General features: G+C 46.9%; 2 protein-coding genes and 1 long non-coding RNA gene across 4 annotated transcripts in view; 1 reads left to right on the top strand and 2 right to left on the bottom strand.

The window, feature by feature from the left end:
* Positions 1 to 2,363, bottom strand: part of FKBP4 (FKBP prolyl isomerase 4) — a 31,420-nt gene extending 29,057 nt beyond the window's left edge. The window contains exon 1 of the mRNA XM_006265381.4: positions 2,185 to 2,363. Coding sequence (XP_006265443.1) covers positions 2,185 to 2,268 — 84 coding nt within the window. The 5' untranslated portion in view covers positions 2,269 to 2,363. The remainder of the gene's footprint in view (positions 1 to 2,184) is intronic.
* A 95-nt stretch (positions 2,364 to 2,458) lies between these two features.
* Positions 2,459 to 14,623, top strand: part of TCAF2 (TRPM8 channel associated factor 2) — a 36,042-nt gene continuing 23,877 nt past the window's right edge. Inside the window, exon 1 of one of the 2 annotated variants that reach the window (XM_019482154.2) lies at positions 2,459 to 2,476. The gene's annotated coding sequence lies outside the window, so the exon portion shown is untranslated. Of the gene's footprint in view, positions 2,477 to 2,522; positions 2,723 to 14,623 lie in introns of those variants that run through there. The other variant, XM_006265380.4, reaches the window with a different exon arrangement.
* LOC109281886 (uncharacterized) lies at positions 6,758 to 14,584 on the bottom strand. The gene is made up of 2 exons (XR_002088669.2): positions 14,392 to 14,584; positions 6,758 to 9,752 (listed from the first exon to the last, which is right to left on the bottom strand). It is a non-coding gene; the product is annotated as an uncharacterized LOC109281886 (long non-coding RNA).

Below are 14,623 nucleotides of genomic sequence, written 5' to 3' on the forward strand. Positions count from 1 at the left end.
CTTCAAAGTGCAGGAGTACCAAGGTTGTAAGTACAGGGCAGAGAAACCCTTTCCCAATTTCACTGCTATAAGCAATCTGGTTCCTGTGGCCTCAAACAGAATATTCAATTGTGAGAACTGTCAAACCAAAAATCAAAGACTGTCAGATTTCTAAGTAATCAAGAACAGAAGTTTGTAACAACGGAAATCTGAGTGCCAGATATAAGAAGGGAAAAAAATCAAATTTTATGTGCACAAGTTTATACAAACAGAAGCTGTGCCTGTATGTCTGTCTTTGGATTTAAGGAGATAGATGTATATAAAAATAAGCTGTTGCCTTTGGCCCTTGGTATAACCTAATTAACCATAATTAAAATTGGAATCTTCAGCAGTAGATAGTGATCTGGGAGCGTCTGGTCTGAAAACATTTTAAGGTAACCAATTTTTGGAATGTGCTGGGCACCCTGAAAAGTCACTCTATAAATTGTGTCAGGTAGGGAGGGCATCCTTCCCCACAAAAGTCCCTAATCAAACTATACAGAGATGGTTAAACATGAATGATTTTTTTGTATTAGTCAGCCTGGACCATGGCAAACTTCATTTGCTTTCTCAGCACTACTGCAGTGTTTCCAATATCTGACCCTGGAAATACAAGCTTCCCTTCTGGAAAAAAAATCCTAACATTTGTATTCATATTCAGAATATAACAATTCCACCCTATAACTATTATTAAGTTTAATTGTATTTATTAGACAACCAAGCTATACTCCAAGCTACCAAGCCAGATGTTTTCAGTGACACCAAGGTCACTGAAGGAGACACCACTGGACCAGATTCTAACACCCCACTAGGAAGAACCAAAAGCCCCCTATTGAAATGTCTGGAACGACAAAAGTCCAAGTCTGGTGAAAGCAAAGACCAGTCAAAACCATCAATTGCAAACAGAGTCACTTGACATTTCAGCTGTACCATAGCATCTGGGTGTAGAGTCAGAATTTGGGAAAATCCTGCGGCATCATCTGCTTCAATGCCACTGCTCCACTCTCACATTAGATCCTCTGAATGGTAGTTTTGTAACAATGCACAAGAACCCCATCTTGTACGGTCAATTCACCCTGAATTATATATTCCAGCACCAGCTAATTAGTTTCCTCTCCAACACTGGCAAGTGCTGGAAATAGCCCTATGGAAGTCCTAGGCCCGATTTACTAACTGTGATATGTTCTTTCCATGCAAGTTTTACGATTTCCACCAATGGGATCAGACCTGGATGGATTCCTACTTTGAATATGACACTCCCTCCCCCTGGAGACAGACAGCTTGCTTGGCTAGGCTTCTGGAGTCCTTTGCACCTTGACTTAGGCACTTGCTCTTCTGTTTAGCTTTTCTCTATCACTTCCATCTGGTCTTGTTCTACTCTCCTCACGCACCAGAAAGCCAAGTGCAGTTTGGGGTGGGAACATTTGGCAGCACTCTAAAACCAAGCACTCTGCTCCAATAACTGAGCCCCATGTTAAAGACTTGGACAAAGCCTGGACCTGCAGCCTACTGGAGCCCTGAACTCTGTATGGCTTGCCATGCCACAGAAATGGAGAGGGGAGATCCTGTGCGGCTGGGAGCAAGGCAGCAGCCTTTTAAACACAGGAGCATGGGATGGATGCTCAAACACCCCCCCAATCCCCAAGTGTCACTCAATACTGCATGTACTCCCTGCGCCAAGCAGATCCCCATCCAGCTATGAGGGAAAAGCCTGCTAGAGGCTGAGATATTTTGCTACTGCCAGTCCCTTTACTCCTACTTGCAAAGGAAATAAAACGTGTCTGCTGGAGCCGTCTTTCTCAGCAAGACTTTGCTGCCTGGGGGCTCTCATTAACAGACCCCGCCCAGCACACACACACGGAACTCCCCCAGTGCTGGGAACCAGGGCTTGGGGCGAGAGTGAGAGCAGAGCCATAGCAATCTCCAGGCTTGCGATGGACCGAGGGGCTGCAGGGCCAGGCGGGAGCGGCACTGCAGGAGGAGGCGGCAGCCCCAGCAGGCTGCAGCACGCAGCGCCCCGCCAGGCCCACGTGGGGGGAGGGGGGGCTGCTGCAGAGTGGAACGTTCCCGCTGGGGGTGGGGGAGCCCCCCTTGTGCCGCGCATGCGTGGTCGCCCCGCCCCGGCAGAGGGGCCGGGGGGGGGGGGGAAAACGGACCCCGCGGTACCTTGAGGACGCCGCCATCCTGCTTGGGGGTGATGTCCGCCCCCTCCAAGGGGGCCCCATCCGCCTTCATCTCTTCCGCCGTCATGCCGGGCTCTGGGCGCGCCCCCCTTCCTTGCCGCCGTCTCCGCTCGAGCTCCCGCTGCCTCCTGGCGACTGCGGCGCCTCCTGCAGCCCCCAAGCGCGAGGCGGGGGAAGGGGCGGGTCCGCGCATGCGCACTGTCCGCCCCGCCGCAGCGCCCGGGCGGGGGGGAGGGGCCGAGAAGTTTCTAGAGATGCCGCGCGGAGCGCGAATGGTGGGTGGCTCTCCATAGCGCGCTCCCCCTTCCCCACAGACCTTGGCCGGTCAGCGTTCTCGGGGTCTTGCGGGGCGTTTAAAAGCCCTCCCCCTCAAACCACTTTAAAGTAAAGGGGCAGGCGGTTTTGTTCTGCAGCTAGCAAAATTGAGGCACGGAGCAACTGCGTGCATGGCGGTGAGGCAGGCCTGGAGCTCGCCTGCTTGCAAGGGGCAGCCTAGTCAGCATCAACACGACTAACACGGGGTAGGATTGGTTGGGCAGGTGCAGCGTGCCCCTCTGCGCCCAGCCAGGCCCCGGGAGCGCCTCTGCCACGTGTCTGCTCCCCGGCCCCCCCCCCCCCGGTGTCAGGTCGTGCAGGTGCCAGGTTGGGGGGAAGGGGTGAGGGGTGACGTGGAGGCCGGGCTGGCGCAGATCCGGGGCCGGCCCTGGGCGGCCTGGTAAGAGTGCGAGGGTACCAGCGCTCCGGGCTGGGGGACGGGGAGCGCGGCACTTCTGTGCACGCTCTCGCTCAGCAGCTTTCATCCGCTGTCCCCCGGCATGGGGCAGGGCGGGTTGTCTTGACTCTCCCTACACAGTTGCTTTCAGCTGTCCCCAGGGGAGTCCAGAACAGCCCCAAAGCAGCCAGCACCTTCCCCAGCTTTCTTGAACTTTCTCTTCTCATTTCCTCTCCTGCTTTTTGGACACTACCTAAGTCGTTTGCGGGGCGGGGCGGGCACTGCAGCTGCAATGCGCTGGCAAGGGGTGCTGCGCCCTCTGCTGCCCCTTGCTCGTGCTTGTCGCAGCCATGCGGAGAATGCGGCCCTGCCTCCCGCCACGCCGGGTGACATCACCACCCTGCACCTAAGCCTTCCGCCGCCCTCCTCTCCAGAAAGCACTGGTCGTCCCAGCAAGGCCGGGGTTTCACCAGTGTTCCAAAGCAGAAACAATATCACCTGTATCTAAACGCAATAAACGGTAACCCTGCATCAGCGATCATGCCTTCTGCACGCCCTTGTAAACCCCCCCCCCCCCCCCCCGCGCCTGCAAAGCCAAACGTCTGTCTTTTGTTCTCCCTTCTTCCTCGCAGCATCACTTGGTCCTTCTAGAGGGAGATGGTGGGTGTCTAGCAGAGCAGGTGGGCGGGCAGCTAGCCAGTGAGATTGTGTGAGCTTAATATTTTTCACATCCTGTCTCCCATGAACCGTAATGGTGGGATTGGGGTGGGGAGCAAATACCCTGAGGGCTCTGCACCTTCTGGGAACCAGTACAGCTGGCCAGCCTGACCCATCTCCAGGAAACAACGTGCCTGTCAGCTCCAAGGAAGCATGGCTTGGATGTGGCTGGTGAAGGGGTATATGAGGAAGGGTTGTGGCTTCTAGGCAGCACCTTGTCTATGCTTGCTTTCTTCGTAGAAGCTTCTAATGCTTTATTTTCCTACTGATTCACTCTGCCTGTCTATTCATTCTCTGTTATTCAGCTGCCTCTGAGACAGCAGGAGGATTTTTTTTTTTACTGCGCTGTCACACACATCTTCACTAAATGCCCTCCAATTGCAATATGTAGTATTTGACTGATCTCCTGGGACCGTGCCTAGGTTTACCTTCCGTTGGCAAGGTCCCAGCTACTGATGTGAGCTCTGTTGTGGGACAACTACACTCACAAAGCTTTTTCCAGGTCCAAGACCTTAAGTGATTAAATTCTTACTCTTAGAAAGAGAATAGCTGTCTCATTAAATTGAGCCTGGGCTCACTACCTTTCTACCCTCTCTCTACCTGCTCTAGCAAGCATTGTTTTATATCATAAAACAAAAAGCAACATCAATATTTTTAAATGTAGAACTCTGTGTTTTTCATACATGGGACAAGAAAGCAAAAGGTACATGGGGCAGGGTAGATTTGCATCTTATAGATTTAACTAAATCAGAGATGTATAGCATAAGCTTTCCTGAGGCCAAGATCACTTCATCAGCATCTGATGCTTGGGCTCTCAAAAGCTTATGATTATATAGCTATATACCTAATTTAGTTAATCAGGTCATATTTACCCTGCCTTCTGCCTGGCTTCAGACTAACACAGCTAACTACAGCTCTATAGAAAAGGGCATGTTGTTGGAAGGGCGCTGCAATTGCTACCAAAAGTTGATACTTCCAAAGAACAGGAGGATGAAATAGGCTTCATAGTGTAAACTTTATATACACCGCTGGACAGAAAATGGTGGGTTCTGTCTACACTGCAGTAACTTAATTATAGCAGTTTGACACGGTCAAAATGAGAATTTTAGGAAAAATAAAAATGAGGGAAATGGGGTAAGGTAAGGAAAAATATTTTATGGGTGTGAAGGGGACCTTAACCTTGATGCCATTAGTGTAGTAAAAGATGTGAAAGGAAACAAATTACCTGCTTCTCATTTACCTCTTGTAGGGCGCTTATACAGTACCAAAACACTGTAAAAGAATTGGCCTGTTATCAAAGACAGAGATCAGAGCTGACTGCTATATCCTTGAAATTGAGGCCAAGAAGTAAGCCAGATGGAAGGGAGCCAGTGGAGGGATTCAAAGAGGAGAAACGATTGGTTCAAATCGGGATCAGAATAATAATGATTTTAGCAGTAGATTTCAAACCAAATTCAAACAGCAAAAAGGCAGGTATCTAGAATGCTACAGAGCAGTCTTTTTCAACCTTTTTTCATTTGCAGGTCCCTAAAAAAAAATCAAATGGAGGTGCAGACCCCTTTGAATTGTAAGTGTGGGTGTTCACATACTTTTGATTGATCACAGTCATCTTTTGCAGACCCGTTAGACATAGTCTGTGAACCCCCAGGGGTCTGCAGACCACAGGTTGAAAACCACTGCTATAGAGGCAAAATGTACAGCATAAGCATGTATAAACTGGCCCTGAATAAAAAAGTTACACTGAAAATTAGGCAGGTGGAATCTCACTCTAATGGAGTTTGTGGAGAGCCAAGGGTGAAAGTGATAGCTACAGGAGAAATGTAAGGACTAGGGACAGAAATTACACATAAACTGGAAGAAGTGATTGGAAACTGGTTCAAATTTGTAGTACAACAATGTTGTAGTTCAGTGTGCATAAGCTGCTTGCAAAATGGCCCAAACCAGTTTAAGATAAACCTGGATGGATGTACTATTAGATTTTACTGATTTAAATTAAATTGGTATACTGAACTTCTGTCCCAGATCCCCTCCAGATTCAAGTTAATTCATAGTCCCCCCAGCATCCCAGGATGCTTTGCACCTTCCCTGCAAACCCCACCTTTCCAGGGTGGGTGGACTAACCTTTGCCTAAGCTGTCTGCTATAGCTGAGCAGGGAAGCATACTTTAGCGCCCCCAAGCTTCTGGCTTGGGCCACTGCAGGTATGTGGCTGCATTTCTAGGATCAAAAGTGAATGTCTGTTCACTTGCTTATTGGCTCAATCTGTGTATTTTACATTAACCTGTGAAGACTGAATTGATTCAGCCCCGAATGTTTTGACTGTCTGTACTAGCCAAGGAGATTCGGGTTAGAGTGCTGGGTCTGGGTGCATAATGGGGGAGGCTGGCTATAGTTTTCTCATAAGCCCTTCAAACTACCCTAGGTTCCTAGAAACACAAATCCTGGATAGGTTCTTAGTGGACGTTATCTCCCAGACTCTCTCAAAGGACTTCCCCAACCCCATCATAAACGTTTAATTTCCTCTTATGCTTCCTTCTTTTCCTTAATTCCCTTAGCATGTCTGTTGTCCTTCCATATTCTTTTGCTGGGAGAGGCGCCGTGCTCCCACCTGCAGCTCCCACCTGAAATGGAAATCAGTAACTTACTCTTATTATAAAGAAGCCTCAAAAGTGGAGCTGCACAAACATAATTACTATGTATGTGTTGGGCTGGCTATCTACCAGTCACAGCTGGAGAGCCACTTGGGTAAACTGCTATACATTTTTTATATTTTTATTTTTGACCCATACGCACACGCACTGTATTAAAACAAGTGTGTTCTAAATAAACTTAACTGAGGGAAATGCAGTAAACTCAGGCTAATTTGCCCACGGGACAATTTGCCATTATGGCTTAACATTTGCTGCTGTTCCAATTTGCCCGCCTTCTTCCCCCCCTCATTATCAATCCCTAATCACTGGTTACTCCTGAATAATTTGCCATAACTGTCTCTACAGAAGAAACCAGTTATCATAAATAAATAAATAATAGTTGCAATGCTTCAAAACCTCTAATTGGTCTTAAGTGCTTAGTCAGTGAGTCCTCTTAATTCAGTTGGTTGAACTTTAAAACCTTGACAGCAAAGCAAGTAGTGTTTGAATGCTATTTTTATTTACTTTTAATAGATTATAATTAGTTTAGGCCTTAACACTTAATTGATATAATTTACTCTCTAAAAGGAAACACAGATTGTTGTTAAAAAAAAATCATCAATCTTTATCCAGCTTGGGGAATGGTAAAATAAAATAGATTATAAAAATAAATAAAATAACATTTCTTATCAAGTGAAGAGTAGCTGGTTGGTAGGATACTGTTGTCTGCATGTTAGCTCTGACCTTATGTACTCATCAATGGTTTGGAAGTAAATAGCACACTGGGGACATTTTCACATGGTATCCATTAGGAATGATCTGAGAAGCCAGCGAAAAAGAGATAATGTAAAGGGACCTAGAGGCAAAATATGGCTCAAAGGTAACCCAGTAAGATTTAGCTTGAAAAATACAAACTAATGTATTTGCAAAACAATAATCAGAAACATATACCAATAGAATGGGCAAGCAATGAAGCTGAAAGAGAAACAGAGGAAACTGAGGTAGAAATAAGTTTGCAATGCAGTGTATGGTAGTACAGTATAACCTCATAAATCTGGATATCAAATATCCAAAATTCTCAAAAATCCAGCACTTTTTAAAACTACACTAGTTTGGGGAGTAGCGGCAGCCGGTCCCAGAGCAGCAGGAGGGAACCTTGCGTGCAGCAGCTGCCACCGCCATCCACCACCCCGTGCTGCCACTCTGGAACCGCCTGCTGCTACCTCCCCACGGCCCCAGAACTGGCCACTGCTCTGGTTTAAAAAATCCAGAGTTTTCAAATTTCTGGCAGGTGCTCAGTCCCGAGCATGCCGGATTCATGAGGTTATACTGTACTGATATTTAAAAAGATCATTGTTGAGTTACTTGAAGGAATGGAGCAGGAGGTCCCTCTCTATAAAGCTCTGTTGTGAGCATGCCCGATATATTGCTTTTAGCTCTAGACACTGCAGTGTAATAGAATTCAATTCAGAAGAGTGTGTATATTTTAGATGCTGAAGGTATCAGTCTGTGGAAAAATGGTTAAGACTATAGTTCTGTAAGGTGCTTAAAAACCTAGCTTAACAATGGACATGTACTTGAGCCTCTTTTGCCAAATTGGGACCTAAGGCAAGGTGGAATGTGACAACTCTGCTCAATCTCACTGGGTTATTTTCTGCTTCTTTTTTTCTCTGTAGTTTCCTTTATACTATATTGCCTCTTGCACTGCTTTGTGCATCTCCTCTCTATATAGTATTATCTCTGAATGCTATTTATGCAATGTTGACTCCTCTTTTGAGCTCATGAATATTGATTTTTAAATGAGACTGGAGCCAACACTAGATTCTGTGATGAGGGACTTTTCCCCAGACAATGTGGTACATTACTGTTTATCTTTTTTTTTTCCCCTGGCCTATTAGCTTGCTTTCAAGCTGCAAGATAATAGTCAAAGCCATTTAAATTAAGTTTTTATGAAATCAAATTTAAAATGCCTTAGACTTTTATAAGTAGACCAACATTAGTGGCATTCATTTTGTTTGCTGGTTTTTTAAATTCTATTTTTAAAAGAGCTATTAAGATTGCCTGGGAAAATTTATTCTTTATAAACTCAAGTTTCCTACACTTTTGTGCTTGATTAGCTAGTGGATAGCCCATACTGGATAACACAAAAAAGGATGTGTAGCATCTAGTCACCTAGTTTAAACTTAATGGTATTTCACTAAGCATGAAAGTGACGGTGCTTGGAAAATGCTATGTAAGAGCTAATAATAACAATTAATAATAAGTAGGCCATCACAGTCACCAGATTTCTTTTAAAACTGACACTATATTTACTTTCCATTGGTTTTCTGGTAGCTCCAAAAGAATAATTGTCAGTAGTTCAGTAATTATATTCACAAATTGTTTTGACCTAACATGCCCTTGATGACCCATAGTAGTTGATTTGTATTTTCCTTTACCTGGTCCTTATCAGCACATACTACTACTACTACAGGTGTTTCTTAACAAGTTGTCAGCTTCTTTGCTTCGTTGCTCTCTTTGAAGCCAGGTTTTATAATGGATTTTAGTGGTTTAAACATTTTGGAGTCATTCTTCATACTACACTGTTTCTTCTTTGATATAGTTACAAAGGTTATTTGCATTTCTTTAAAAATGTGGCCTCAAATAACAAGTCATGAACACATTTCTGATTTGTGTTAGCTTCATTTTGGGGGTGGGAGGGAAACCATGATTCAAAGAAGTACAAAATAACTGACTTACTGAATGTGGTTCTCTTCACTACCAGGCATACCTATATCCCTCCAGAGCATGCTACCAATAGCCTATGTTTTTTCCTGTGTTTTGATAACCAGTGAGGCAGGCTCTTTAACAAAAAAGAAAACCAGGTACTTTTAATTCAAGAATAAAGAAGTCAGTGGGCAAACTGAACAGCAACAGCTGTCAGGGACTTTTTTGAATCCATGAACCCTTTCACACAGGCGCTCCCCTTCTCCAGCAGTGTTTGTCTAAAAAAAAATTTCCTCCTGGCACAGGGAGAGGAGGGGGACCCACTGCTTCTTTCCCAGTTGCTCTAGGGGTGGGGGAAACAACAGGGTTGCTTCTGCCCTGCTCCAGCCTGGGGCTGCAGTAAGCAGCAGTGCTAAGTACTGGGCTTGACTCACCAACCCCTTCCAGGCGCTTCCTGGGACACTTGAAGATCACGAAGCCTTTTGGTATCAGTGCCCAGTTTGTCGTGCATTTAGGGCAGGATGTTTTATTGAGAGGCAGGCCCCTCTCTTCCACGTGATGTCTGCCATCTCTCTGTAGTACCAGTACATTTCACTCAGTCCCATTTTGATGCAGCCCTCTACTGAGAGGTTTGTGTATCTGTTTATGAGCAAGTTCCTGGTCTTCCACAGGGCATTCCTGAAGCAGAAGACAAACTGGTCAAAGCAGGCTCTCAGAATCTCTTGCTGCTTGGGCAAGCGTAGCCTCTCCGTTGTGGCTAGGAGTGAGAAGAACCCTGGCTTCTTATCTAAGGAAAATGAAAGGCCAACTTATTGCTTGTTTTCATGACCAGCATCTTGGATAGCAGACACTTCTGGCTTTAACTCTTCATTGTGTGGGTGGAACTGCAGTTCAAACAATTGTTATAGTAGCTTGGGTAGGTATGCTGGGAGGAAGAAGGAGAAGGCTGGGAAGTGAATTGATTCAAGTGCTGAAATTGCGGCCATGTGGTTTTTGTCCGTGGGAGCGGGCAGTGCTCACTGGGGGGGAATTGCATTCCAAACCTCCGCTCTATTTTCTCTTCTTGGAGTCTGAAGCTCCAAAAGGTGGTAGAACATAAAACAGAGCTCTGTAGCAAACACTAGTTTGGAGACTAGTGAAATCAGGATGCATACTTCCCCAACTTTAGTATTTTGCACACTGAGAGTTTCCTTTGTTTCTCCCTCCCCCCCAAAATTGCTCGGCTGTCTATGTCCAGGGGCTTTCTATCCCCAATGGGTCCTGGCTTCTTCACTACTTCAGACGAAATCCCCCTCCAACAAGCTGCTGTCTGTGTGGATCATGATCAGCATGTACTGGCTTTGTAAAGATGGCACAACCTGCAGGGTGACTTCTGGATCCTCTAAGTGCTACGTGCACAACAAAGTCCCACCCTGCTCCCTTTCCTTCCCCTCATCCAGGCTTTTTCACAGAATATAGAACATTTGGGTTGGAAGGGAGCTCCAGAGGTCATCTAGTCCAGTGGTTCTCAACCTTTTTTGTATCAGTTTGAGAAACATTGATAGCCAGCCCCAACTCAGGGCCCCTCACTCCTGACTTGCTCCCCCTGCCCCCAGTGTGTGGGGCAGGAGGGGTGTGTGTGGGGCAGGGGTGGGGGGCATGCAGCCCCTTCCAGTCTAGAACTCTGCCAGCCTACAAGGGAAAAGCCACAGTTTCCCACATTTTTCTCTTTTAAAGGAAAATCCATTTTTAAAGTTTTTTGATCCATTTTTAAAGTCTGGTCACGACCCTTCCATATATTTTTACAACCTGCTTTTGGGTCATGACCCACAGGTTGAGAAATGCTGATCTAGGCTAACCCCCTGCTCAAAACAGGGTCATCCCCAATTAGCTAATTCCAGCCAGGGCTTTGTTGAGCCAGGCCTTAAAAACCTTCAAGGATGGAGATTCCACCACCTCTCTAGGTAGCCTGTTTTAGTGCTTTACCATCTTCCTAGTGAGAGAGTTTTTCCTAATATCCAACCTAAACCTCCCTTGCTGTAACTTGAGACCATTGTTCTTTGTTCTGTCATCTGTCACCACTAAAAACAGTCCAGCTCCATCCTCTTTGGAACCATGCTCCAGGTAGTTAAAGGCTGCTATCAAATCCCCCCTCTGTCTTCTTTTCTGCAGACTAAATAAACCCAGTTCCCTCAGCCTCTCCTCAGAAGTCATTTGCCCCAGCCCCTGAACCATTTTTGTTGCTCGCTTCTGGACTCTCTTCAACTCGTTCACAACCTTTCTATAGCGGCGGGCCCAAGACTGGACACGACACTACAGGTGTGGCCTCACCAGTGCAGAATAGAATGGAATAATTACTTCCCTCGATCTCCTGGCAATGCTTCAACTAATGCAGCCCTGTATACTGTTAACCTTCTTGGCAACAAGGGCACACTGTAGGCTCATATCCATCTTATTGTCCACTGTAACCCTCATGACCCTTTCTGCAGAGGTGCTGCTTAGCCAGTCAGTCCCAGCCTGTACTAGTGCATGGGATTGTTCTATTTGAAGTGTAGGACTTTGCACTTGTCCTTGTTGAACCTTATGAGATTTCTTTTGGCCCAATCCTCCAATTTGTCTAGGTTACTCTGAATCCTAGCCCTAACCTCCAGAGTATCTACTACTCCCTCCAGCTTAGTGTCATCTGCAAACTTGCTGAGGATGAAATCCATCCCATCTTCCAGTCTTCAGAGACTGATGCAGACCTAGGAGATGGAGATACAGAGTTCCTGGCAAGCTCCCTGCTAGTACCTGCTGTCTGAAATACTTTTAGACTGCTTAGGCAGACAAGATTCCTTGGGTGAATTTGATATCTTTTATTAGACCAACCCAAATGGTTGGAGAATAGTTATTAAGCAAGCTTTCGGGTTCAAAAACCCTTCGTCAGGCTAAGGAAGCTTCAGCTTCAGCTGACGAAGGGTTTTTGAACCCAAAAGCTTGCTTAATAACTATTCTCCAACCATTTGGGTTGGTCTAATAAAAGATATCAAATTCACCCAAGGAACCTTGTCTGCCTATGTCCTTAGACCAACACGGCTACAACCCAAATCCCTTTAGACTGCTTATGTATTTCAGTACACAGAACACTGGCAGGTGAATTTTCTGGGGGCTGTGAATAGGTCTGCCCAAGGAACAGACACTTAACCAGGAGGGAAGAGAAGAAAGCATGATAGGCTTGTTGGGAGCCAAGGGAGGCTAAAATCCAACTCTACACATCCTTAACCTGCATGCCAGGGTTAAAGGCTAGTACAGCAGCTTGTCCCAGGACCAGCTGCTAATAGGGTTAGTGTGCAAAGGATTCAAATAACCCTACTGATCAGTACAGTTGGAGGAAATGCACCTTCCTCTGGATTGTCTTCAGGATCCAGCTAGGAAAGGCATCAAGGCAGCCTGTAGTTGAGGAGGCTAGAGGGGTGATGCTGAACAGGTATCTAACCCATCCAGCAGAGACTGGGCTATTGCAGGCAAAAAGTGTCTGTTTTTTGGACACTGGGCCTGAGGGTATCTGCATCAAGTCCACTAGAGCAAATTAGAGTTGAGGCCCAGTCCCTGAGGGAGGATGCACTGGCCAGCACACTAGTGCCAGGGCTGCCTGCACCTATAGCCACCTGGAAGCTAGGATTTGACAGTATAATCCTACACCATGGGTGGCTATCAGCAACCTCCAACAAAGGGGAGGTTGGTCCTTTAATCCAGTGTTGCGGGGCTGAGGCCGGAGTAGCAATGTAGCAGGTGTATGGGTTTAGTTGCAGCTCTCCTATTAACTGGGTGTTTGAGGTTTATTGCATTATGCTCCCAGGGTAGGTGTTGGGCTAGGAAAGTTCTGTTAGTGTGTGTGAGACTTGTTTGGGAGCCACTTGCTAACAGTTCTTTAATGATTATTTGATCTATTCCTGTCTCCTTTGGCCCAGTGATAGAACTGCTGTCAACCTTTTCCTGGTGATTATGGTTGGGTGAAATCCAGACTCCCCAAAGGCTGTAGATGGGGCTACTCCAAGGCAAAGGGTTTTTTTAAATAACCTGGCAAAGAGGGGAGATTCCACTAGGAGCAGTGCCACAAAGAGGATTTTTGCTTCTAAGCAGGATGAATGCCAGAAATCAGTCCCCAAAAAGCAACTGTGGCCTATGACACAGGGTCCACTTGTTTCCCAGGTTATGGAGGTGGCCAGACCATCTTGGTGGCTTTAAGGGATGTTCTGGAAGTTGCAATCTACAGCACACCCTACCTCAGCATCAGAACTAGGGTTCTCTTGAGCTGTTTGGGGAGAGTTGCCTCAAGTAAAGTGAGGACAATGAACATGATCCAAAATGATTTTCAGCAGCTAGGTTAGGTATCTGGGTCTTTGTGACCTCAAGGAGTGATGATGCAATTCCAGCCTTGGATCCAAACCTCCATAGAAGTGCTAAGGAAGTTCCTAGTCAGCTTCTCACTGACCTTCCCACCCCTCAGATGGATAGGTCCTTCACTACCTGTGAATCCTAATTCCTCTCTACCCCAGTCCTGAGAGCCTGGGCTGCAGGTACTATGGAGGGATCTCCACTGGGTGGAAACCCTTGGCAGGCAGCAAACTGAGTTATTTGAGTTGAAGGTTGTTCCAAACCCATCTGCAAACGTGGGATTTGCCTTTCCATGGATTGCTGGCCCCTCAGGTCTGGTACCTTCCACCAGCAGAATCCTGAACTTCAGGATTAGGGGAAAACTAATAACATAGCAATGCTGACGCATGCGTGTGTCTGTGATGTTGTAGCATACCAGTGTCCCCTGGCACCCTACTAGTCTTTACTATGCTATTCCCAGGCCCCTTGCTGGGCCACTCGACCATTCTGGTCCCACTACACTCTTCCCAAGCCCCTTGCCAGGCCTCACTATTCCCAGGCCCCTTCCTGGGCCTCTCTAGACTGTGCCGCTGAAGGACACCTACAGCCTTAGCAGCTAATCCATGGCTCTATTCCTCAGTTACACCAAACCCCATGGGCATTACTGTCGTAACTCACTCCTGTAGGGGCTTCAGCCTCCTTGGCCTCCGCTCCTTTACTCTGGCTAGGCCTTCTAGCTCAGGCCCACTGTATTGGACTTGGCTTTGAGGCACTAGCTCTGGTCTAGCCCTTTTGGGCACCATGCCCTTGTCTGTCAGGCCCCTGGCCCCTGTCTGGCTGCACTTCTCTCAGGCACCAGGCCCTTGGCCCCTGTCTGGCTCCATGACCTTAGTGTCTACCTGCTCCAGGCTCAATCCTCGCTTTGGGCTCAACCCTTGCCCCTCGGGCACGAATAGGACCTCTGTATACTGCCCCTACAGTCCCAGCCCAAACCATCCATGTAACTTCAACATAAACAATAAGCTCCCAGGCTATAACGTAAGTACCAAAAGGGGAAGTAGCCCTCTGCCCCTTTAAGAAGGAAAACTTACCCTTGCCTCTCAGCTAGGATAATCTCCCAGCCACCGGCTATATCCTAGTTAGCTCTCCTAGCCTTACCAGGGATCCACGTGCAGCACTGCAGTTCCTTTAGGAGCCCAGCTGCCAAGAGTGAGAAACAAATGAAAACTTGTGGAAAAACCTCTTCCATTTTGTATGGAGCTCAGGTTTCCAAACGGGGCGTTCCCAGACTGGCACCCTCTGCGTCTAGAATTACAAACCACA

This window comes from Alligator mississippiensis, chromosome 4, assembly GCF_030867095.1.
Source record: "Alligator mississippiensis isolate rAllMis1 chromosome 4, rAllMis1, whole genome shotgun sequence".
Taxonomy (NCBI): domain Eukaryota; kingdom Metazoa; phylum Chordata; order Crocodylia; family Alligatoridae; genus Alligator; species Alligator mississippiensis.